Here is a 23,972-nt window from a genome sequence, read left to right as displayed (position 1 = left end):
CTGTTACATCTGTCAGAAAGGCAAGGCGCCATTTCCATTCTGCATCATTGAGCTCTGGTACTTCTTTGTTTTTTGAAAGCAGAAAAGCTGTAATCTGTGGAAGTAAGTCATAGAAACGTTTCAAAACTCTCCCTCGACTCAGCCAACGGACTTCTGTGTGGTACAGAACATCTTCATAGTCAACATTTAGCTCAGACAGAAATTCCTGAAATTGTCTGTGGTTTAGTGCATGAGCTCTAATGAAGTTAACACAAGATACTACAATTTTCATAACAGAGTCCCACTTCAGTGATTTACTACACAGCGCTTGATGGTGGATGAGGCAGTGTATGGCTATTGGATGAGAATGGTTATGTTTGTCCATCTCTTGGTTAATGCGAGCAATTACTCCTTTCTTAGACCCCACCATGCTAGGAGCACCATCAGTTGTCACACTGGCTAGTTTAGCCCAGTTCAGCTCCAAACCATTCACAGTTTGGCAAACCTTTTCATAGATATCCTCTCCTGTAGTTGCTCCTTTGATGCTTTGTAGTGCAGCAAGCTCTTCTGTGACTTCGAAATAGTCATTCGTCCCACGAATAAAAATTAGAAGTTGTGCAGAATCACGAATATCATTGCTTTTGTCGAGTGCCAAGGAAAAATAGGAAAGTTTTTTTGTGGAGTTTTGCAAATGTTGATGGAAATTGTCTCCCATTTCTTCAATCCTCCGTGTAATTGTAGGTCCTGAAAGACTCACTGTACTAAATAAATCGGCCTTCTCTGGACACATCTCTTTGGCTACAGAAAGAAGGCATTCTTTAACAAATTCTCCCTCAACGAATGGTCTGCCAGTGCACACTATTAGCTTGGCAACTTGAAAACTTGCTCGCAGTGATGAAATATTTAGCTGCTTCTGCTTCACAAAAGTATTTTGCTGAGTTGTTAATGTATTTTTCAGTTTCAATATTTTATCTTTTCTCACTTCTCCGACCAAACAATCATATTTATCTTTATGTTGAGTTTCATAGTGTCGACGTAAATTGTATTCTTTGAACACAGACACTATATTCTGGCATATCAGACACACAGCTCTTTCCTTGTACTGCATGAAAAAGTAATCATAAGTCCACTGTTTTTTGAATATCCTACACTCCGAGTCAATTTTTCTCTTTCTTGACATCATTGTTTCCTAGGGAGTCAAAATTGCTATTAGTAAAATACCAATATATATACAGCGCTACAAAAACAATATACCAGCAATAACTTTGCCCACACAGAGACATACAGACTGCACTGCCCATCAATGCAGTCTGATTGGGGGAACTCCGCTTTTACCCCAGGCTCACACTGGTGCGGGTGCCATTAAAAAGTTAATTACACCTGCAGTTTTGTTTACAGATCGCAGTGCGATCTGCGAACTCGCATAGGAATCTGATCGCATGGCGGAGAAGACCCATGCGATCCGATTCCACTGCAGGAAAAAAGAAGGCACATGTGCCTTTTTTCTTCCGAATCTAATGCAAGTTCAGCCATACAAGCATATGGCTGAACTCGCACTGCTCAAAGATCGCAACAGTATGAACCGGGGCTTACACAACATACAACATATAACCTCATAAAATGGAATAGCAATCAGAATATAAATGCACTTACTGTGATTTAAACTGGGTTTCCTACTCCTCGGCTGTCTGTCACTGACCAGCACGGGAAAACAGCAGGCAGCCCCTCCAGAGATCAGAGATCACTCTGTTATTACCCCTCTATCATTTACTCAGCACACAGGAATATCACTGGGAGTGGAGCCGAGGGGCAAGTGAGGGAGCTGAGGGAGGGAGAGCCAGTCAAGCGCAGCCAGGGGAGGGCTGGCAGCCTTAGGCCTGGGGGGCAAGTCCAGTCAATTGGCCCATTGAACCATTCACCAGCGCAGCCCAATGAGTGCCCACCGCCGCAGCTCAATCATTGTCTACCGCCGCAGCTCAATCAGTGCTCACCAGCGCAGCCCAATTAGTGCTCACAAGCGCAGCCCAATTAGTGACAATGGGCCGGATAAATGCCCTCGGTGGGCCGCATGTGGCCCGCGGGCCGTAGTTTGAGGACCCCTGGTCTACAATAACTGTGCGATCTTGGCAAAGAGTGGGTAATAAAATTATCAATTAATAATGGGCTGGTGGGTCTGTTTCATCGGCAAGACATAAAACTATGTTTTAATCCACCAGGCACTGGACCTTCCAAACAACTGTTTTCAAGCAACATGTATCTTGACATTCTGAGTCTCATCAGCAAATGTTGCTGGAAAACATCAGTTGAAAAGGCCGACCAGTTGATGAATATAAAGCTTAATTGAGCTTTTGCTGATTAAACAGCCAAACCTCACAGATTAAATTAACAAAAGCATAATGAATTCAATTACATCAGGATATGTAAATGAACATGAGAGGATAGCAGATAAGAGGCCATACAATTATATTTCACTAAAACACTTACGCAGACTTGGCAGGGATACTGAAGAGTGCCCAACTATTAAAGAGCATTTCATTGTTCTAAACCCAGTCAGGTGTTGCATCATCATCCCACCAGTCAATAAAAAACCATACCACAAAGTAGCAACTCAACAGTTGTCAGCCTGTGCACACGGGGTCTTTCCATTATACAGTAAAACCTTGGATTGCGAGCATAATTCGTTCCGGAAACGTGCTTGTAATCCAAAGCACTCGTATATCAGTTGTGATCACGTGACGCTTGGCAGACAAAGCATATACGTACTACTCGTATTGCAAAAACTCGCTCGTTGATCAAATTAATATTTATTTTAAAAATTTGCTCGTCTTGCAAAACTCTCGCAGACCAAGTTACTCGCAATCTAAGGTTTTACTGTAATGGTGAATTCCATGACCTGCTCAGGGTCACCAATGGAGAGGTGTTAATTTGTTAGATCTGGTAAACCACAGCAACTTACTGCCTTGAACATAATCCTGCAAACAAAATGGTGGAAGGTCTTATTTATAGATGCTGTTGTCTGAAGGAACATAAAAATAGCCATATGCGTTATATTATTTTAAATGTGCGCATATTCACACATTTGGTCCTTCCTTGGCAGCATTGGTGTGCATATGCCACAGTGCTGGCTTTTGCCATGACACACACCACATGGCCCATCCGGAGGGACTAGGATGGCACGGCAATTTCAGCCCACGCCTTGGCACAGAAATAAAAGAACAAATTCTCCCGCTTTCAAGTTGAACTTTAAATATGATTACAGAAGCAGAGCAGGGGAAAAAAGGGTATATCAAAGGAACAATTCCCATATTTAGCCCTTCTGGCCGATTAAAGCCAACATATCATATAAAGGGAGGTGGTGGTAGCCAGCATTATGCCGAGCAACTTTCTTCTTCTCAGAAAAAATAATAAAATATTGCACCAGCTTCTAAATTTGATGTCAACCTACCTAGGTCAGCCCGAGACCAGGTTTTAATCTAACCCTCACTGGTAAGCTTGGCCAGGGATTGAACTGAGGTTGCCCAAATTGTAGTATACTGTGATAACCAACAATTCTGACAAATACAAGGCACAGATTAGCCATTACAAGATAACAACTTACTGCTGGCATCAATTTATAACCAGGACATTAAATATATTAAATTGATATAGAAACATATTTTTGTACATTTAACAACGTTCTTATTGGCTTTCAGTAAATCTATTTTCAGCCTTTTGTTCTCTGCATCACAATTTCTCCTGGGTTTAACAAAGGAAAAGTCACGAAGCCACACTGGAATACATACCTGTCAACCCATACAGTTTACCCGTATTCTTGTACAAGGAATTTGAGTCCAGGTCCATGCGGTGTACAGCCATTTCAATACGGCATTTTTTTCTTTTTGTTTGTGTTTCCCCCATGTGATGGGACTTTGTAGAATGATCGTTGAGATTTCTAAGGGCACGGAGTGACCAATAAGGTCAGAATTGGTCTGGAAACAGGTCCCTGCGGGGTGGGCTGGTTGGAACGAATAACCAAAGAATATAAACATAATGTATTATTACACTTGTTTAGCCAGGAAAGCCTCACTGAGTGTAAAGGTTTTTGTAGGGTCCTGCCAAGTGTTTGCAGTAGGGGGCGATGTTGCTACACCTAATCGGACAATACGAAGGGAGAGTTTGAGGCCTAGTTCTAGGCTTTAGGCCGAGCTGTAGGTTTTAGGCCGCTGTGAGTTAATTTTTAATTTAAATGTGTTAATTATTAATGTTTAATTATTAATGTAAAAGCTTTAAATGTAAATGTTTCAATTTAAAAACATCAGGGAATGTAACATTGTTAAACATTAACTCCCTTTCACACACGCAGGGGTACGATACGAAGGGAGAGTTTGAGGCCTAGGTCTAGGCTTTAGGCCTAGCTGTAGGCTTTAGGCCGCTGTGAGTTAATTTTTTATTTAAATGTTTTAATTAAAAGCTATCTCAGGGAATTATAAGGGAATGTTACACTTGTTTAGCCAGGAAAGCGTCACTGAGTCAAAAGGTTTTTTAATTAATCTCAGGGAATTATAAGGGAATGTTACACTTGTTTAGCCAGGAAAGCGTCACTGAGTCTAAAGGTTTTTGTAGGGTCCTGCCAAGTGTTATCAGTACGGGGCGATGTTGCTACACCTAATCGGACATCGGACGGACGGACGATATAATCTATTGTAGGCTGGTTCACTTCGTTCCTACCAGTATAAGGTAAGCACTGATAAGGGGTTTACAGGTATGCAAGTAAGCCAGAATTATCAGTAATCAGGAAAGGCTACTGAAATAAACAAAAACTATGCGGAACACTATCTGCACTAATTCAGCTGCACATGGTAAGATGTGAAATAAAGCTCCATGCTAATCTTGTGTAAAAAAATCTAGATGAGCTTATTAAAAATGCGAAGTATAAACACACCAACCTTGACCACTGCAATACAGTCCATACAACTGGCGTGCCTGTGTACTAGCCATTGTAAAGCGATACAGTAAAACCCTAGTTCGCCGGATCCTGGAAAAGTTGATTTTACATTGAGCCCCGCCAGGTCGCTGAATAAATGGGGAATGGAGGAGGGGGATGGGGGAGGATGATGGGTAAACAGAGCAGACCAACTGACGGAGTTAGCTATAATACAGTACTCAACAGAGAATACAAACAGCGAGTACTTTGTTTTTTTGGTTTATATAATTACACACACTAATATACCATTGGAACCTCCTTTGGCAGTAGCAAAATATGAGAATTGTTTTTTTACCCTTTCATCTGGCATCAAAACTGACACCTTTACAAGGAGTCATTTTTACATTGATCACAATACCTGCGGTCAGAATGCAAACAAAAAACACAACTCTGATAATGTATGCACTGTCCTTGAAATTTATTGGTCCACACCCGAGACAGCTTTTCTTAGAGCCTAGTCTCACATGGTGTTGGACGAGATGACGCCAAAAGGCCAACACCATGTGAGACTCGGTTCTAAGAAAAGCTGTCTCTCGGGTGTGGACCAATCAATTTCAAGGACAGTGCATACATTATCGGAGTTGTGTTTTTTGTTTGCATTCCAACTGCAGGTATTGTGGTCCAATGCAAACATGACTCCTTGTAAATAAAGGTGTCAGTTTTGTTGCCAGATAAATGGGTAATAAAACAATGATCACACGCGGATATATTTAATACACACTCACATATACACGGCGTTTATATTGTTACATAGGTTTTTATTTGTTTGAAAGCTTGCCACTTTTCAACTCACCCGAACAGTACACTCGTTATTTCGGATAGCTGAAGTTTTACCGTTTGCAGTGCACTTATGAGATGCTGCATCGAATTCCGTGAGCCATACTCTTAAACAGGTCCAAGTGCTTTACTCGTGCCGTTTACTGCTACCCATCTCTCGTTTTTTTATATGTATTTTTATCAATGAACTATATAAGTTATTTAAGCTTGTCAGAAAATATCTCTGGGCTTTCACATCCAGTTAACCTCAGCCATAATCCTCTGCTACACGGTGACGGTAAGCCACTTCTAACAAACTGTGCAGCACACGATGGTCATGAAATCGTCTCGACCTGTAATTACTAAATTAATAGTTCATAAAGCCCGTCTTCACCAGGCAAAGGTTTTATATAAATATAATAACTAACTTGATTTTCTTCTCGTTTTTAATCTATGTTTAGACACTCAACTACTAAAAAAAATTCCACGAAAAAATGTTGACTGCTTTATTAAAATTCTTATATTTAAAGATTATCTTATTTTATTAGAAAGAACAAAAAATTAACTTAATACTCTGGGGGAAAACTCCTATCTTTTACCGTTTACAAATTATTCAGATTTGAACATCATAAAGTGTACTTTTTCGTTCAAAACCGCTTTAATCAGAAATATCTAAAAAAAGAATAGTCGATAGAACAAGGGTTCTCCGCTTTAACTTAATTTGCTGTGTTTAACGCTATGTCGAACGGAAAAAACGCAATCTTATATTTTGAACAGTTTCTGAATGACATGCACAAACATGTTTGTGGGGCACTTAAAATCAAGATTTGGGGGCCTTAAAATGAAAAATCTTGGATTTTAAGATTGTTCCTGTTGTTTGTCCTAAAAACTACCTATGTACCAAATTTCAACTTTGTACCTTGTCAGGAAGTACCCGAGAGGTTTTTGAGACATACGTACATACAGATTAAGGTATTTATTTAAATATCTATACAGGAAAGCAACCCATATGGATGCCTACCTAAAACCCGACTCCCACCACCATCCATCCCAGAAGAATTCCCTCATCAAAACTCTACACCCTAGAGAGCTCAATGTATTTCCGACTATCATCACCTAGCCAGTGAACTGGAACACGTAAACCAAGCTCTCAAGACGAATAGATATTCAGACTACACAATCCGTAAAGCTATCACCCCAACTGTTGGGAAAGAACCATCTGAGGACCCAATCAAAACCATCACCTTGACATACATAGCAGGGGTCACCAAACATTTTTCCAAAATCATGAGCAAACACAGGATCCAGGTTCGATTTAACATAATACATAAAATTCGTGATCTGATCCCATCTGTGAAGGATGTGATCCCTGACATGCAATACCCCGGCGTCTACAAACTAAGCTGTGTCTGCGGCAGTAGTTACATTTGGGAAACTAAGCGACATGTCTTGGACCGTGTTCATGAACATCAGGCAGATCTGAAACACGGTAGGGCCAATACATCATCCGTGGCTGATCATTGTTTTAATGCGGTGGGCTCACACAAAATGTATTTCTCTAAGACGAAGGTACTTTGCAAACCCACTGGCTATGAACAAAGACTACTTCATGAAGCCATCCATTCTACAGACAGACACAATGTGAACCGAGAAGATGAGTATAAACTCAGCAATCACTGGAAGGACGTTATCAACCAGTTTAAGTCATAACTGGCTATGTTTCCATTTTAGACCTGGCAGCCCTTTAATTGGTGGAATCCCACCACCAGCGCCATCGTTGCACTCTACGATTACCATTAATTGCATTAACATTAGCTGCCTCGCGCATGCTGATGACACTTGGGCTACACCCATTTTAAACCTTTATAAATAGTTTGCCTTTAGAGGCTAACCCCCTTTTCTTGATGACGACCGCTTGTATTGCAATCGAAACGTCGTAGTTTTTTGTTATTTTCTTTGAACCAATCTACATGACTTTACCAAAAGACCCAAAGAATATACATATTTAGTTATTTTTTTACTTAAAACATGTTCGTTAAAATTAAGTTATGTACCTTGGTAAAAACTTGATTTATAACCATTAGCAATTCCCCTTACGGCAAAGCCAATTTTTAAGGTAGATGAACACATAAGGATCGTCACATCATCACTCCACGAACACAACAGGAACCACGTAAAGAATAAGAGGGTGAGAGAGAAGTCTGATGCCGAAACAGAGCAGTGAAGACTCTCACAAACTTAAGTATAACTAAAACTGGAAAGAAACAGAACTAGCACGTAAGACTTACCTGATCATTATAAAGCGATGAACCCTGGTAAAACCCTCCTAATTATTTGAGTACCTCGACGAGGGGGTGAATGGGAGGGAGATCAGCAGATTTGAATTTCTTTACACCAAGATATGAAACCATGTTTTATTTGTCCATGCTGCTAATGGTCACTTAGTTATTCCTAATTTTTAGCTGGTACTCCTGAAGAGCGACAGGCTGAACTCCTTTCCAGAATGAGGCATTTTACGAAGCCCTGTAGTGCCCTGCAAATGTATGCGGCAACCTCCAAGTTGCCGCCTTGCAAAAAACATCCAATGGCACGTTTGATGCCCTGGCCCACAATGTTGCCACCACTCTGGTGGAATGGGCCCTAAAACCTTCAGGGAATCCTTTTTGGTGAACACATGATAATGCCTGATACATTATTTCAACTATACAGAAATTCAGACCTTCGAGGCCGAATTACCTCCGACGGCGTTCCCGTATAATTCGAACTACTGCGATCCTTGCCAGCCCGATTTCCTTTGCAGATAGAATTTCAAGGCTCTTGGTATGGAGAGCCCTCTGTTTGTTTTCCTGATGTAAACGGGGCCAGACAAAGTAAGCAAATGCAGCTATTGCTGCAAAATAAATGTCGATGCTACCTTAGACTGAAACTGTGGCGAGATAATCCACAAAGGGGGATGGGCCAACAAGGACTGTAACTCTCCCAACCTTTTCGCAGATGTATTCACCACAAGAATACCATTTTCAGAGTCATAAATCATTCTTAAGCAGTGGCCATAGACTTGAACGGTGTGTATAAGTGCATCTAAGATCCCAAGGGGACAATGAAGCTGGCTGCCGTCTAACTCTCCAGAGCCATAGTCCTCGGGAGCCGAGACAGCGCTGCCATGGACCCCACTGGGACATCGAGGACATGCTTAGTGGAAGGCAGGGATCACCGACAGGCATATTCTTATAAACGCAGTCACAATATGACAATCCCCAATGCTGCCTGTAAGTGACTAGCGATGACTGGCGACCGCTTCACAGGGGGTCCTGTGCAGCCCTGACACACCAATCAGACAAGGACCTCCAATGATCAGTATACACCTTTCCTGTGGGACTGTCCTTGATTTCAGCAGTATAACCTAAACCTGCTATGAAAACGCTGGTGGGCAAATCTCACCCTTTCACCGTCCAGGCAGTCAAACGAAAAAATGTGGGCAGCGTACGTCACCCTGCTGAAGAAGTATTCCCAAATCAGGAGCATCCTCGGAGGAACTGTACTTAGTTCTAGACGGTCCGAAAACCAGTGCTGCCTGGCCCAATGTGGGGCACTCCGCAGCACTGAAGCCCTGCCCCTTCTAATTATGACCACGACCCTCAGAATGAGGGACCACGGAGGAAAGGTGTAGAGACCGTCTCCGGTCCAACGTATCATGGAACGTGTCGGTCGTGACCTCTCCTGGGAATCGAAATCGGGTGCAGAAATGTCACAGATGGTTGGTTCCCAAAGCTGAGAGGTCCATGTCGAATGGACCAAACCATCGTTGCACCTCCTTTAACACCTCGGGATGTATATATGTTGAACTTCTTTCGCACCGTACATAGCCAACCATGCAAATAGGAGGTAGGATGTTTTGTAACATAATCTTAGTCAATATCTATGTTTCATATGCATGTCATAGCAGGTAACATACACGGATTAAACAATTTCACATTGAGGCAGACTGCACATCGGCTTCCTCCAGTATAAATAAATATTCATATTTTGACTGGTAGGTTGCTTTTCACTGTTCAAGTTCAGTTTTCCAAAAGCACTCGGACCTGCTCGTCGACCTATATTTGATCACTTTGATCTCTGTTCACCTTCAGTAACTGTCCAAGGAACAGATATGGAGAACAAAAGTTACAAAAATAATTGAGAGATTCATGCGCCTGGGTTTAAGCCTTTAGCGTACTCATGACCTACAATGCCCATGCCCGAGGTTAAACCAAGGGCATTACTTTGTCCATTTAATGTTCTAATCACTGTAGCTGTCCTGCAGACACTACACTCGGAGAAAAAATCCTAGGCACCTCATATACCTGACTTGATGTTGTACTATTTTGAATGTAACTTTTCAGCATGTGAATAAATTGTTGTGTAAATGTTTAGCACAAATTGTTCCCCGGGAAATACTTCATTGTGATGATGCACACATCGACAACACATACGGTGCAAATCCTACTGTCACAGAGCACTTAAATCACAATCAGAAGGGCCAAAGTTCAAATCCTGATTGAGTTTGACTGACCCAATTAACCCTCAAGGGTCAATAAAATGAGGAACCATTTGGAGGAAATGGTCTGACTGGCTGAATCCTTCACTATAAATGTGGAAATTCCATCAACAGCTAACAGTGATGTGCACTGTTTAATATTGACTTCAATACAGATGCTGATTATTTTAAAGGATACTTGAGACTAAACATGTCAACGTTTAAATGCATTAAAATATGTCAACTCCCTCGTGAATATATGTATATGAACATACAGTAACACATGCTGTACTAAAGTTTGCTATGTTGTAACTATGGGCACATCACAATGAGTGCTATTTTCATAGCCGATCTGCATGCTCAGTGATTAACCCAAATCAGAGTGTATTCTGACTTTAGCAGCTTATCTAGGGGTGAATGGATATGTCATGGCACATGATATGTCAAATGTGCATGTGCACATAAGTTTGTGCATTATTGAGAAAGGTGCCTTCTATTATCAGGCAGTCGAGAAACAAATGATAATTTAAAATGCAATGGTTACCAATGATTTTTTCAATTAAAAGATACAATATATCATTCATTTAATAATGTAAGAGATTTGGCAATCATGATCTTTAACATTTTAATTATTTTTATTTCTCAATGTGTAAAAGAGTATTAAATAAAACAGACAGTGTTGAGTTCTAAAGCCAACAACAGAAGACATTATAATATCCAAGGGAAAAAAAAACGTGCACTCCAAAATCATTAGCAGGTGTGAATGATATGCCTGACTGCATCCACTGCATAAACCCTAGCGCACCAACGTCCCACACACACCCCGAAGTGAGGACCCACCATAGTGAGATGTGAGGGCGTGGCATCAGAAATCATGAGCCCACATCATGGTCAACTAAATTGTACCTGGCCAGGTGGTGCTGTGTAGTAAAACATCCAAAACATAATCGAAAAATTTCGAGTTCAAGTCCTTGTGATCAGTCAACCATTCTTACAATTTCTGTAGGGAGTCAATAAAACGAGCCCACATTTCTAAGGCCAACGACAGTTGTGCTATGGAGAAACTGCTTCTAAACATATGAATACGAAGTCTGGTCCACTGGCTCAGGGAGCCAATGGTGATGAGCACATGTAAACGTTTGGACAGAAAGAAAAGGGACAAATATACTTCAGTTCTTAAAAATCATGTCCCCGCTATTTTCACAGAATAGTTATTGAATTCAAAACAGTTGGTATCCCGATGCTTAAATAGATGGCATTCATTGGATGGGAGATAAAAAGTAAACATTTTTACGCTACAGATGAGCTGGTCTTTAAGATGAATGCAGGGTGCTCATTTATTAACCTTGAAGGGATAAGGCAGGTTCAAACATGACAAGTGAGCTTATGATTGGCAGCCCATTGCTCTAACAAACACAGCAAAAATGTCATTCATATTTTGTAGAAGTATTCTTATCCTTAATCCCCCAATCCTGCTTATAGATAAAGTATGGTGTCCACAGTGCCTAATCAGAGGCCCTAACAAATAAGAATAAGATAATTGGTTCTTTACCCTTCTATCTGGCAACAAAACTGACACCTTTTTACAAGGAGTCATGTTTGCATAGACCGCAATACCTGCAGTCATAATACAAACAAAAGAACATAACTCTGATAATGTGCACTGTCCTTAAAGTTGAATGATCCACACCCGAGACAGCTTTCCTTAGAGCCTAGTCTCATATGGGTTGGACCAGATGACGCCAAAAGGCGCACTCTAAGGAAAGCTGTCTCGGGTGTGGATCAATCAACTTTAAGGACAGTGCACATTATCAGAGTTATGTTCTTTTGTTTGTATTATGACTGCAGGTATTGCGGTCTATGCAAACATGACTCCTTGTAAAAAGGTGTCAGTTTTGTTGCCAGATAGAAGGGTAAAGAACCAATTATCATATTTTTACTGGCAAATGAGGTTCCCATAAATAAGAATAAAAATACTTTTTTTGTTAAAATTTCCTTAAACCAGAAAAATTATTACATTTAAAACTTGTGTTACAAGGAAAATGTAAGGGTCATTCGTATACTGCTTACCCAGTATGTCCTCTGTCCAACTGACCTATATAGACATTCTTACCTCCACAAATATTACCAAATGTAAAGTCTGAGGTATTCAGAGTTGTGTTACTTCAATTACTTAAATTGCAGCTTGTCAGCAAGAGGAAACAAACACGGGATAACATACACATCCAGCTATCTCTTGACAGTAATATTGTTTAACGTGGGACAGCACCACATACCATTAAGAACTAGTCACACGTGAATGCATTGAATGGAAAATACACAGGACGTATATTTGTATTTCCTTGTCCTTCTGCTGGGATATACAATATTTGACCAAAGATGAAACATGTATATATTTTCTGCACCTTGATATACTCTGTAACAAAAAGACCTGTTGCTGAAAGTTAATTGAAAAAAAAGCTAATATGTTGGTACTGAGACTAGGGTACCAACATTTTACTTTCCTATCTTTTTTTGTTCTCTAAATATTATAAAAGGAAACAATCTATTCTTGTCCCATGGAGCAAAAACTAGGGGCTTTGGTACGACTACTAAATAATAAAGTACATCATGGGACCTCCTTTGCCAGTACCAAAATATGAGAATAGGTTTTCCCCTTTTTTCCGTACTGTGCAGATTTATGAGCATGCTCCTGCTAATAACTCGTGTGCAAATAAGTAGAATTCCCTCATCAAAACACTGCACCATAGGGCCCGCTGCATCTCCGACCAGCGCCACCTAGCCAGTGAACTGGAGCACGTACGCCAAGCCCTCAAGATGAATGTATATTCAGACTACACAATCCGTAAAGCTATTACCCAAACCATTGGGAAATAACCATCTGAGGACCCAATAAAAACCATCACCTTGCCATACATAGCAGGGGTTACCAAAAATATTTCCAAAATCTTAAACACAAGATCCAGGTCCGATTCAATACAGTACACAAAATCCGTGATTTGATCCCATCTGTGAAGGATGTCATTCCTGACATGCAATACCCTAGTGTCTACAAACTAAGTTGTGTCTGCGGCAGCAGTTACATCGGGGAAACGAAACGACATGTCTCGGACCGTGTTCGCGAACACAAGGCAGATTTGAAACACGGCAGAACGTGGCGGATTATTGTTATAACAGTGGGCTCGCACGATATTGTTTTTTCCGAGACGAAGTTACTCTGAAAACCTTCGGGCTACCATTAAAGATTTGTCCATGAAGCCATCCAGATATATAAACAGAGAGAATTTCAACCGAGAAGATGGGTATAAGCTGAGCAATAATTGGAAGGATGTTATTAACCAAGCAAAGTCGTAACTTGCTGTGGTGTTTCCATCCTTCCTGCCATTTGGCTGTTATCTCATACTCTCCGAGTTGCATTGCCCTGTTAGGTGCTTCTGCATTAACGGGCTGGGGTCTCACTTACATGGCCACCTCTGCTCCCTTAGCCTCGATGCATCGATGGTTCTGGCTGTGTGTCTCACTGGCGCGACCACCGTTGCGGTGGTTCTCTTGCATTGACGCACTTTCCTCTCACAGCGCAGTTGGCAGCGCCGCGGCTTGTGTTACACAGACATGACATTAACTTGCTAATGTCCCTAATCTCTCTACCTAATCCCTCCCATCAACATAGTGCTAATCTCCCATTAACACTGCTGCTGTGCACATGTGTGGAGACGATACTCTTATGTGGCGACGGAAGCTCATTTCATGTTAATCTATCTCCCTAATCTCTCTCTCCCTAATCTCCCCCATTAACACAACTGACGTGCTTGCGTGCAGGGATGGAATTCCTTTCCAGTTCGGACCCTGCCTGCTTGCCCTTGGCCAACAAAAATAACCTCTTTTTGTAACAGCTCTCTCTCTCTGTTCTTCCTGGTTCAGCACTTCCACTGCTGGATATTTTTTTCTCTGCCTGAGGACCACTTGTGGTGCGATCGAAACGTCGTGATATATTATTTTTTATTGAATTTTTCTACCTATGTGACTTTACCGAAAAATCTAAGAGTATGAATCCTTGCAGTCACGAAAGCTTCAAATCTAGAATTCAATAACTATTCTGTGAAAATAGCGGGAGAATTCTTTTTAAGAACGGAAGTATATTTGTCCCTTTTCTTTCTGTCCAAACGTTAACATGTGCTCATCACCATTGTCTCCCTGAGCCAGTGGACCAGACTTCGTATTCCTATGTTCAGAACCAGTTTCTCTATAGCACAACTGCCGGTTGGCCTTAGAAATGGGGGCTCGTTTCATTGACTCCCTACAGAAATTTTAGGAATGGTTGACCGATCACAAGGACTTTAACTCGAAAAAGAGAACAAATAAGGAAAGTTGTGATGTTGAATCTGCATATAGAAAACCAAAAATAACCCTTATATATCACACAGAGCAATTAGTAATCACGAGCTTACCATTCACTGCATTGTTTATTTCCATGAAACACATTTTTTCGTGGGGCTGCTTGAATTCCAAGTCTTTAATTCTCGCAGTGGCCAGAAAACCTATGTTGATAAGCAACGAGCATTGTCTGCTGTGGGGCTCATATAGAAAATCCTGAACTTGCATTCCCCCAAGAGAAGTTTATGTTCCAAAATCAGAGCTTGAGAATTACCTGTAAGAGAATTGTCGTAAATGTGAGGAATAGGATATTTGCCATGTACTTGAGCACACCTGTAAACCGGCACTATGAAGTTGGGGTTGGTCAATAGGAGGTGATGATTGCTATATATAGTCCCAATTAAGTAATTTGCCAGTATTTTCTTCAAATTTGGACCAAACTGTCTGTGCTGTGAAACTCCCAATGGTTGGGCCACAAAGTAGTTATAAAAAAGCACAACGGAAAATGTTCTAACCTGTCTTAGGATTTAGAAGTGGTATTCCCCTTGCACGTTAAGATTCTCTATAGGTACTCTTCGCCCCCGACACTGAATTCCCAACGAGTGGACAGCTAGATGCATGCGGCAATGTGTGAACATTTGTGTTGGGCGCCAAACAAACGCATGCAGCAACGTGAACAAATGCGATGTGCGTGAGCGTGTCTTGTTTGTGTTAAGACTCCAGTTTCCTCTCACATTCAAAAACACTCTTAAAGGAAAATGGACAAACATTTTAATGCCAAATATAGCAGTCTTGAGGCTTTGTAAGACTATCCTGGATAATTCAGATTCAGGTCTGTGCATACTAATATTTCTACATGTTTTTCAAGCACTCATATGGTGGCTTACAAACACATGTTTCCCCACATTTTATGACAGTTCCCATAATGGCACCATCCTCTTTTACCACACCCACATTATAACATAACCGTCCTTCAGTACTAAGCGGTGATGGCGTCACCATGGTGCTTGTGCCAAGCGAGGTAGACCTTGAGGCCACGTGAAGTGTCGAAGGCCCGCTGGCAGGTCACAGAACAGACCTAGGTGGCATGGGTTGACAGATGGCTGGCACATGCACCAACTGTGCTACCCACTGTGTTACAACTCTGCGCTTTGGCCGCCCAGCACTCTGCTCGTTGTTGTGAGCGTCGCTCCTCTGCCCTCTGTTGTTGCTGGAGGGCAACTGCCGACAACTCCCCCGCAGCACGAACCTCCCACAGAGGCTGATCTTGATAATGTTGGTACCAGTCATCGGCAACTCCAATTAGCTCCACATCCTTCTGTAACACATCAGTCTATCTATTCTCTAACCCGTGCCCCGTGCCCATTTAGCCCCCTCTATCCGGCCAAACAAAAGCTGCTTGAGCATGCGTTGGCTGGGCATACAGGCTACATGACCCAGCCAAAGCAGTCTCACTTGCCGGAGCTCACCGATAGGACTGTGTCCAGCTCTTTCCAGGATCTGTGAACTCCTCACACAATGCAGTCTGGTTATACCCAGGATGTATCGTAGGCAGGCTAGCCTGATTGTTTCAAACTGCCACAGATTGTTCCTTTAGAGGGTTCCACATTTCAAAAGCATAGAAAAGGGAGGGCATAACTGTGGCCATGAGGACCCGGAGCTTTGTATGAAGTGTCAGGGGGGCTAGGTAACTTTCACTCGGTGTTACGCAGCTGATAAAATGATAATTCCGATGGACTGAGTGGGAGTAAGACACCGACATCAGACCAAATCCACCACAAACCACTTTTCCCCTCTCACCAGCCTCTCACCCCGAAAACACACATTCACATACTTTCCAATGTGTTGCCATTACCCTCCTCACCATGTAACCGCAGCTCACTTTCTCACCTCCTAGTCCGAGCATATGGTTTCCCATCACCCTGCCCTCACAATCAATGTCTCACACCACATTTGATCCCTTCTAATTATTTGTATGTACAGTGCCTCGTGTATATAATAGCAAAGTCCTTTATAAATTAAATGTATTTTTTTTATTGTTATCATCTCCCTGCACTTTCTCCACAAGCCCATCTGCAGCTCAAAAATGTACCCTTCTCCCAATACCCATTCCCCTTTTTTACACTCCACCTCTGCCAACCTTCTCATTTCATTAAGCACCTCCCCTCACACCTCAATACCCCGGGCCCCATGAATGATCCCTCCCGCAATACCATAGTTATCACTTGGTTTGTCTCATCTTTTCATTAAAATATTGAACCTGAATAATCCCGTCGGATGTAAAATCCTATTTGCAAGGGTGTGTGTATCACGAAAGACATATATAGCAAACGTATAAAAACAAGATGACACCTTATTGGGTTGTATTGAACTCTGCTTTCGCCCATGAATTACAAGTCAAAACCAAGGTCGTGAAGTGGCTCTGAGCCGACAACACTGAGATTTCTAAATAAAATCTCAGTTTAGCCACCTGTGATTAAACCAGATTCTCTCTTTAACATGCTAATTTTCACCTGCCAGCCCTTTGATTGGTGGAAAACCAACCACCTTCGGGTTGGCTGCCCACCACTTACATTATCATTGACTGCTGACATTTGGGCTACGCTCATTTCAAACCCTTATAAACAGTTTGCCTTGGAAGCTAACCCCCCTTTTCCTGAAGACGACCGCTTGTGTTGCGATCGAAACGTCGTAGTTTCTTGTTATTTTCTTTGAACCTATCTACGTGACTTTACCGAAAGACCCAAGAATAAGCACTAATTAGTTAACCATTCAAATTCCGAAAACAAGATTTACCAGCCCTGGCTATGGCAATCAGTCAATTGCAATGTACCATGATAAATCAACCATAAATGCCTTCCATATTGAAGAAAAGACCATCACAATGATGAACACAGCAGTAAAGATCTTATTAAAACCATCCATTGTGCAGTAGTATTGCTAATAATGCAAGATGTAGTCAATGTGGTGTGTGCATATCCTTCATGACTGCAAAACTGCTTAACGATATCATTTGCAGTCAATTCATTGAATCGTTTTGTAATTATAGCTTACAGAGTGCAATTTGCATGGTCATTTATATCCTTACTGTTGAACTCCTTTTTGGCCAAAGCAAAAAAAACTTTATTATGCCAGTCATGCCAGTCTCTCATCATGGAGATCTGAAAATTTTCACGATGAAAAGTTTGTATATAATTCATCAAACGCTATTGCCCTGAAATTGGCACTCCACTCACAAATGAAGAGACAAACTCAAAAACTTTGCAGATACCATCCATGGCACCATCCATGGTGCCTGTGCTATCACCAAAACACTCCGGCCCCTCTTTGAAGCACCCCAGGTTAAGTGACCTCACTTTTCATCTCTGTCAACAAGCTGAGCTCAGCCCCAAAATAAGTGACTTTATTCCTCATTATTGTTTTAATTATTATTGCACTTGTTTGACCAGTAAGGCCTCAACAAGGTGCAGAAAAGAACTGCGGCTTATAGGTAAAGGGAAGGGAAGTCTTCTGATGTCAGCAGCAGGCACTAAGAGGCCGCCCTTCTTCTTGGTGTCCGCCCCCAGAGCTTTGTCAGCAGAAGTGTTCCCCAAATGGAATTGGGCCACAGTGGCGAGATGTTAACTACCTCGCCTAGTATACCGAAGGCCGTTTGTTCGATCCCAACATGACGCCTGTATATTTGGAGTTAGCATGTTCTCCCCGTGGTCGTGTGGATTTTTTTCTCTGGGTCTTCCGGTTTTTCCCTCCACATTTAGAAACATGCAATTATAGTATTTGGATGAAATACATTTCCACATGTTAAGCAACTTCGTTGACCTATCATTTGTGGCCAGGTCACTTCTGAAAAAGAGCTATCTAGCTCAGTGGGCCTTATCTGGTAAAATAAAAACACTTTAATAGTTTAGTTAAGATTACCATTAGACAATTGGCTGGCAGCATGGAAGCAGAGTCACATGAATTGGTATATGAACTTTGAGGAGCATCATCCGATAGTAATCTAAAATAAATATCAAAATAATACTTATTATAAATATTAAAATACCTTAATCAATAATGCTAAGATTGTATTTTTAAAAATATACTTAATTTGTAAGTCAAATCGTACCCTAATGGCTAATTTCGGGCTTAAAAGTGGCGCTGAAGTCAAAAAGTACTGAACATCTTCAATGATGTACGGAAACGGCCTCTGTGAAGATAGTGCATTGAAATAAATATCAGTCATATCAGAAAAGCTCATCAAGGTGTGCCAATGCAATCAATGCACTTAGCATGTGTTTATTCGGGTGTTTATGCAATGAATGTACTTTGAAGTCTTATCTTCCGAGAACTTCAATAGCTTAATATGCTAAAGGTTAAAACATTTGATATGTTTTCGCATACGAGCAATTTTGCACAACCACAATAAATAATAATATAGTTTAACACGTAGGCTTTCGCGACCAATATCATCCATAAGAGGTTTTTGGTTTAGATCGCGTAAAAAAATTAATATAGTGCGTAATTTCCTTGCCCGTCAATTTACATTGCAGCGCGAGCCTATAATGTCCAATTTCCACTAAAGATGCTCAAAATTTCAACATATAACAAGAACAAACACAGCGTTAAAGCCTATAAACATGACTTGATAACTAAAAATGAGAAATGTGTTCCAATCAAATAAGGTATACAAAATGTGACATTTTAAACCAAGATCAACAAAATAAATTGAAAAGGGTCAAAATGGTGCGTATTTTGATAATTAAATTCTACGTCAGAAGATGAAGCTTGTTGAACATCATGAAAACAACGGCTTTTTTCAACAAGACTAGAAACTACTCCTGAGGACCAGCTGACAGTGTTACAATCAACCAAACCTCCTACTTTTATAATTTCCAACAGAGTTGTTTGCATATTTCAGTTTGAAACTGTCTTTTCAATCTCTTCTAGCTCTGTTTTGTTGTGTGCTCTGACTAATGCATGTTTGTATTTATTTGCTAATATGCACAATAGATAGAACACACAGGCAATATGACCCTGAATTATTTAACACGATTTTTGGCTTTGCAAATAGGGTCATCATAATTGGCAGGTTCAATTTTCTCGTTCAAACTTTGTTTAAAATGTAACATTGTAACATGTTTAGCTTGGTTTAAAATGTAAAATTTTGTATATAAACCCTCTTTGCCTTTGAAGCTAAAATGTATAATGTATGCATGTGTTAAGAGATGTTCAATGGCATGCTCAATTAAATACAAGCGAAACTGCATTCTTTAATATTCAGCCAAATGTATATATGTTGAACTTCTTTCAAACTGTGCGTAGCCAACCATGCTAATCAGTGACTAACGAGACTACCTCGGTATGTTCTCTCAACATTCCAAGCCAAATTCGTGCAGTTTTTTTTATATCATGAACCCTAACATTGAGAATATGGATCTGTAATGTTTTCCCAATACAACCCTGCATCCCCCAACATTAGTCACCTATGCCCCAAGAAGGGATTTGTAATGGTAGCATCCAAAATCTGTACAGAATATAGTATATCCTACTGAATATAAATATAGAGTTGAATACATAGATTACCTGGTAGAGGTGGCATGTTAAATCAAGAGTCATCTTTGCTAACATTATAAGTATAAACAATTAGCAAATAAAATTACGCTTTCGCAAACAGCGTGCATTATTGTTTCAGCACAGCTGTACAGCAAGAATAATTCCATGCTCAGTTGCACATTAATTCACACACTGGAATACGAAAGAAATAACACGTTAAAACATGCCAACAATAACATATCGGAGGCAGACACTGGGCCGTTGATATGGCCTCGCAGTCGCGCATTCACCAATTGTTGCAGAGGTTTGAATTCAGATGCCTCCCTGGTATTCAATGCGGGTGAATTAACCAAAAAAAAATATGCATTACCAACTGCGTGGACACAAAAAAAATCCTATGATGTCTTTTGCAAGAGTAGGAAGCCAGTCATGCTCAAAATTTGCCACTTTGAAAACTAACCCCCAAATTACTCAATTGGGATTACACACAGCAATCAACTCCTTGAAAAGTCATGAGGCCCAGTGAGGCTTTCCTGGTTATACAAGAACAATAATAATTAATCATGCAAACAGACACATTCAAGAGTCAGCCATTTGTACGTATCTATATTATAACCTTATATCTTACATACTTGTTTGGATTATTAAATATCACTACATATCGAGACGAGGTTTGGGGGGGGGGGTATAACTTATGCCGACTCTGGAATGCATCATCAACAGTTAATTAGAGAGTTAATTATATCGTGAAGAGTAATTCCCAGCTGCGCTATACGAGTTGGGTATTGTCTGCATTCTCGTAGGTTATCTTCTGGTTCTGCTGCTCTGGTTTTATACTTCACTTGCAACTGTAATAAATGCAGAAAAAAGGAAATAAAAGTGTCTCTGTAGAAACATTTCCACTGATCAGTGCTCATCTCCAATGGTAGACCATAGCTGGCAATTGAAATTTCACAATGCCATGATGAAGGCATGTAAAGTAAATAGGTAGACAAGTTCTGACTTACCACAAACATATTCCCACTTTACTGACCCAGAAGAATGACACTGTGGATGGCCGACTCGGGTTTGAACAAACAACCTATTGATCCGGTGCTCTGCTACATGACTGTTTTGTGTACATCAAGTCTTTCCAGTGATTCTAAGGAGGTCATTGGCGATGGAATGTGCACATATAATACAGCATATGCAGTGGTTGCATAAATAATTCCCATATCGTGCACAATTGCTATACACGAAATGCACACAAATCAATCACACATTTTAGGTGTTTTGTTGACCTGCCCACATCAATGTTATCCAAAAACTTGGCATTACAGTTACACAATATTTGAGGTTCCAATGCAATTACCCCTTCCAGGAAACCATTTTCTCATCTTCGTTTAAGAACAGAAAACAAAGTTTATGTTGCATTTACTATCAATACCAGCACCCCCTCAGAGACAATACCACCTAGCAAAGTGCAAGTATTCTGTGCTCCCTTGTTTTGAAACAACATTAACAAAAGGCTCACTCATCTGTTTTTCATTATCTGTATAAAAACACATTAACACGTACCCATAAAGCATGGGCATAGAACAATTAACCTCAACTCTCCCATACAATTTGAGGGGTTGTCATGATTTGAGGTAACAATTCAGTTCAAGAATGGATTATTTAGATTTGTTTGCACAGCCTTGTTAATTACCACCTCAATGGTTAGATTCACTTTAAAGTAACATTTGCATATACTTAACAAAATTTTATTAACCAATTATAATTATGATTTGCATATATCATTCAATATATCAGTACATATGATTCAATATGAATTGTCAAATACTTACATTTGCCGTAAACATCTTTTCTAACAAACTTCAAAAACAGTATTTTATATTCCACATTCTAGTAGTGTAATACGAATAAGTGTCTACAATCAAGCAGTATGTGGTGGTGCACATCATTTTGGCATCCCTAAGCCAGTATTTGGACATTCCTAAAAATTGTATAGTGGGAGCCAGGTTATCCAACCACAGTTGTGACTTTCAATTTAACATTCTAATTTAATCTACTCAGGAGAGCTGTCACAATGGGGAAAGTGCAACCCAAAATAGAATTTTAACTTGGACCCTTAGATTATGAATTGAATATCACCTGGCCAAATCTAACAGAAGTATGCATGCCACAACAAGCATTTAAGACAGAAATTCTAACAAATTATTCTCCTGAACAATATGTTCATTTTGATGTCATTGGGTTTTTCAAGCTCCAGGACCAAGTCAGAAACTATTGTTGTAGTGGTTGTAGTAGAATTGTATTTACAACCCACACTGGCAATATATCAGTTGCGAGACTTGTTAACAGAGTAGCTTTCTCTACTGCATTCTCAAGAAGCTGTAGATCTGAAGGCAAGTGATAATCATGAACAACTAGTAACACGTGCAATTCCGCAAAAAGACAAAGTTCGAATGTGACTCAAGAGGTGCGGTGCCTAGCTCAGATTTCAAATTTACTCGAAGGCTCGCCAGAAAGGTGCATCTTCATCTGCTTTTTAAAAGGTGGAAGAAAACGAAATTCTTCGTATGAGAAGGCAGAGATTAGGTGTCAATGTGGCTATTGTCTTACAGGTACTGTTGAAAACAATGGAAGCTCACAGATCCTCATGTCGTCTCACCTGCACTCTGCTTGGGGGCTCGGGCCCTGGCCAGGTGACGGCTCCTCCGTGCCAGTGCTGGGGCAGGGCGGAGGGGAGGGCTCCCCTCCCTCTGCCATGGAGCCCTCCTTCACATCTGCATGACACAAAACAAGACATCAACACTGGCACAGCCAGCAGCGCTATGCTGCACATCATAAGATGGACACAGGCAAATTCTATGCAGAAACACAACATCCATTCACCATTAGTCTGCTTTATAAAGCTGCTTACACAAACGCTGCTGGAAAACACTGGTCCAGAAGACATTGGCTGATGGTTAGACTTAAACCTGTAGTATCTTATAGCAAAGGGGACATTGTTTATTTATTACATAAGCTTCAAACGTTTTTAAATAACAATATATGTTAAACTACTGGTGTATATACTCTTTGGTTCTTTCGGTAAAGTCACGTAGGTAGAAAAATAATAGATCACGTTTCCATCGCAACACAAGCAATCGTCATCAGGTGGGACAACCACAGCAAGAAAAAAACTGCTGAAGTAGGCGAGAGATCTGCCGTGGCACGACGTTATATAGACCTCGGCAGTAGGGAGCAGAGGCGTAGCTAGGATATTTTGCGCCAGGGGACGAACTATAAAATTGGCGCCCCCCCCCCGTTTAATCACATTTTTCTATTACATCGAATATGGAATAATTAAAATTAAGGAAACATTGTATTTAAAGAAGCAAATTTATAGAAATTATATTACATGGCTCACTCAGTCACTGTCGTAGACTGGTTGACATATGATAATAGTTTTCTTACCCTGTTATCTGGAAACAAAACTGACACCTTTTTTACGAGGAGTCATGTTTGCATAGACCACAATACCTGCAGTCATAATGCAAACAAAAACATAACTCTAATAATGTATGCACTGTCCTTGAAGTTGATTGGTCCACACCCGAGACAGCTTTCCTTAGAGCCTAGGTTGACAGTCTACAAAAGATAAATTTTTCTTAATTTCACTGTCGCAAACTGGTCAATCACGTAATCAAAATCTGTTTTTCCAATGTTTCTCTTTCAACACTAAGAAGAGCAAGATCGCTGAGACGATCTTGTCCCATTGAAGCACGCAAATTCGACAAAATAAGTTTCAATTTGCTGAACGACCGCTCACAGCTTGCAATTGAAACTGCTATTGTTAATACAATTTGCAGTGAAATTCGCAAA

At 40.6% G+C, this 23,972-nt stretch overlaps 1 protein-coding gene across 8 annotated transcripts in view; it reads right to left on the bottom strand.

Moving 5' to 3' along the window:
• The window catches only part of KMT2C (lysine methyltransferase 2C), a 177,061-nt gene that overhangs the window by 117,027 nt on the left and 36,062 nt on the right, over positions 1–23,972 (bottom strand). For all 8 annotated transcript variants that reach the window (XM_078617795.1, XM_078617848.1, XM_078617983.1 and 5 more), the window contains one exon: positions 22,777–22,891. In XM_078617795.1, the coding sequence (XP_078473921.1) occupies positions 22,777–22,891 (115 nt within the window). The remainder of the gene's footprint in view (positions 1–22,776; positions 22,892–23,972) is intronic.

Source organism: Lampetra planeri, chromosome 1, assembly GCF_965212315.1.
Source record: "Lampetra planeri chromosome 1, kcLamPlan1.2.h2, whole genome shotgun sequence".
NCBI lineage: Eukaryota > Metazoa > Chordata > Hyperoartia > Petromyzontiformes > Petromyzontidae > Lampetra > Lampetra planeri.
The sequence above is the reverse complement of the archived record's forward strand: the minus strand, read 5'-3'. Positions and strand labels throughout refer to the sequence as shown.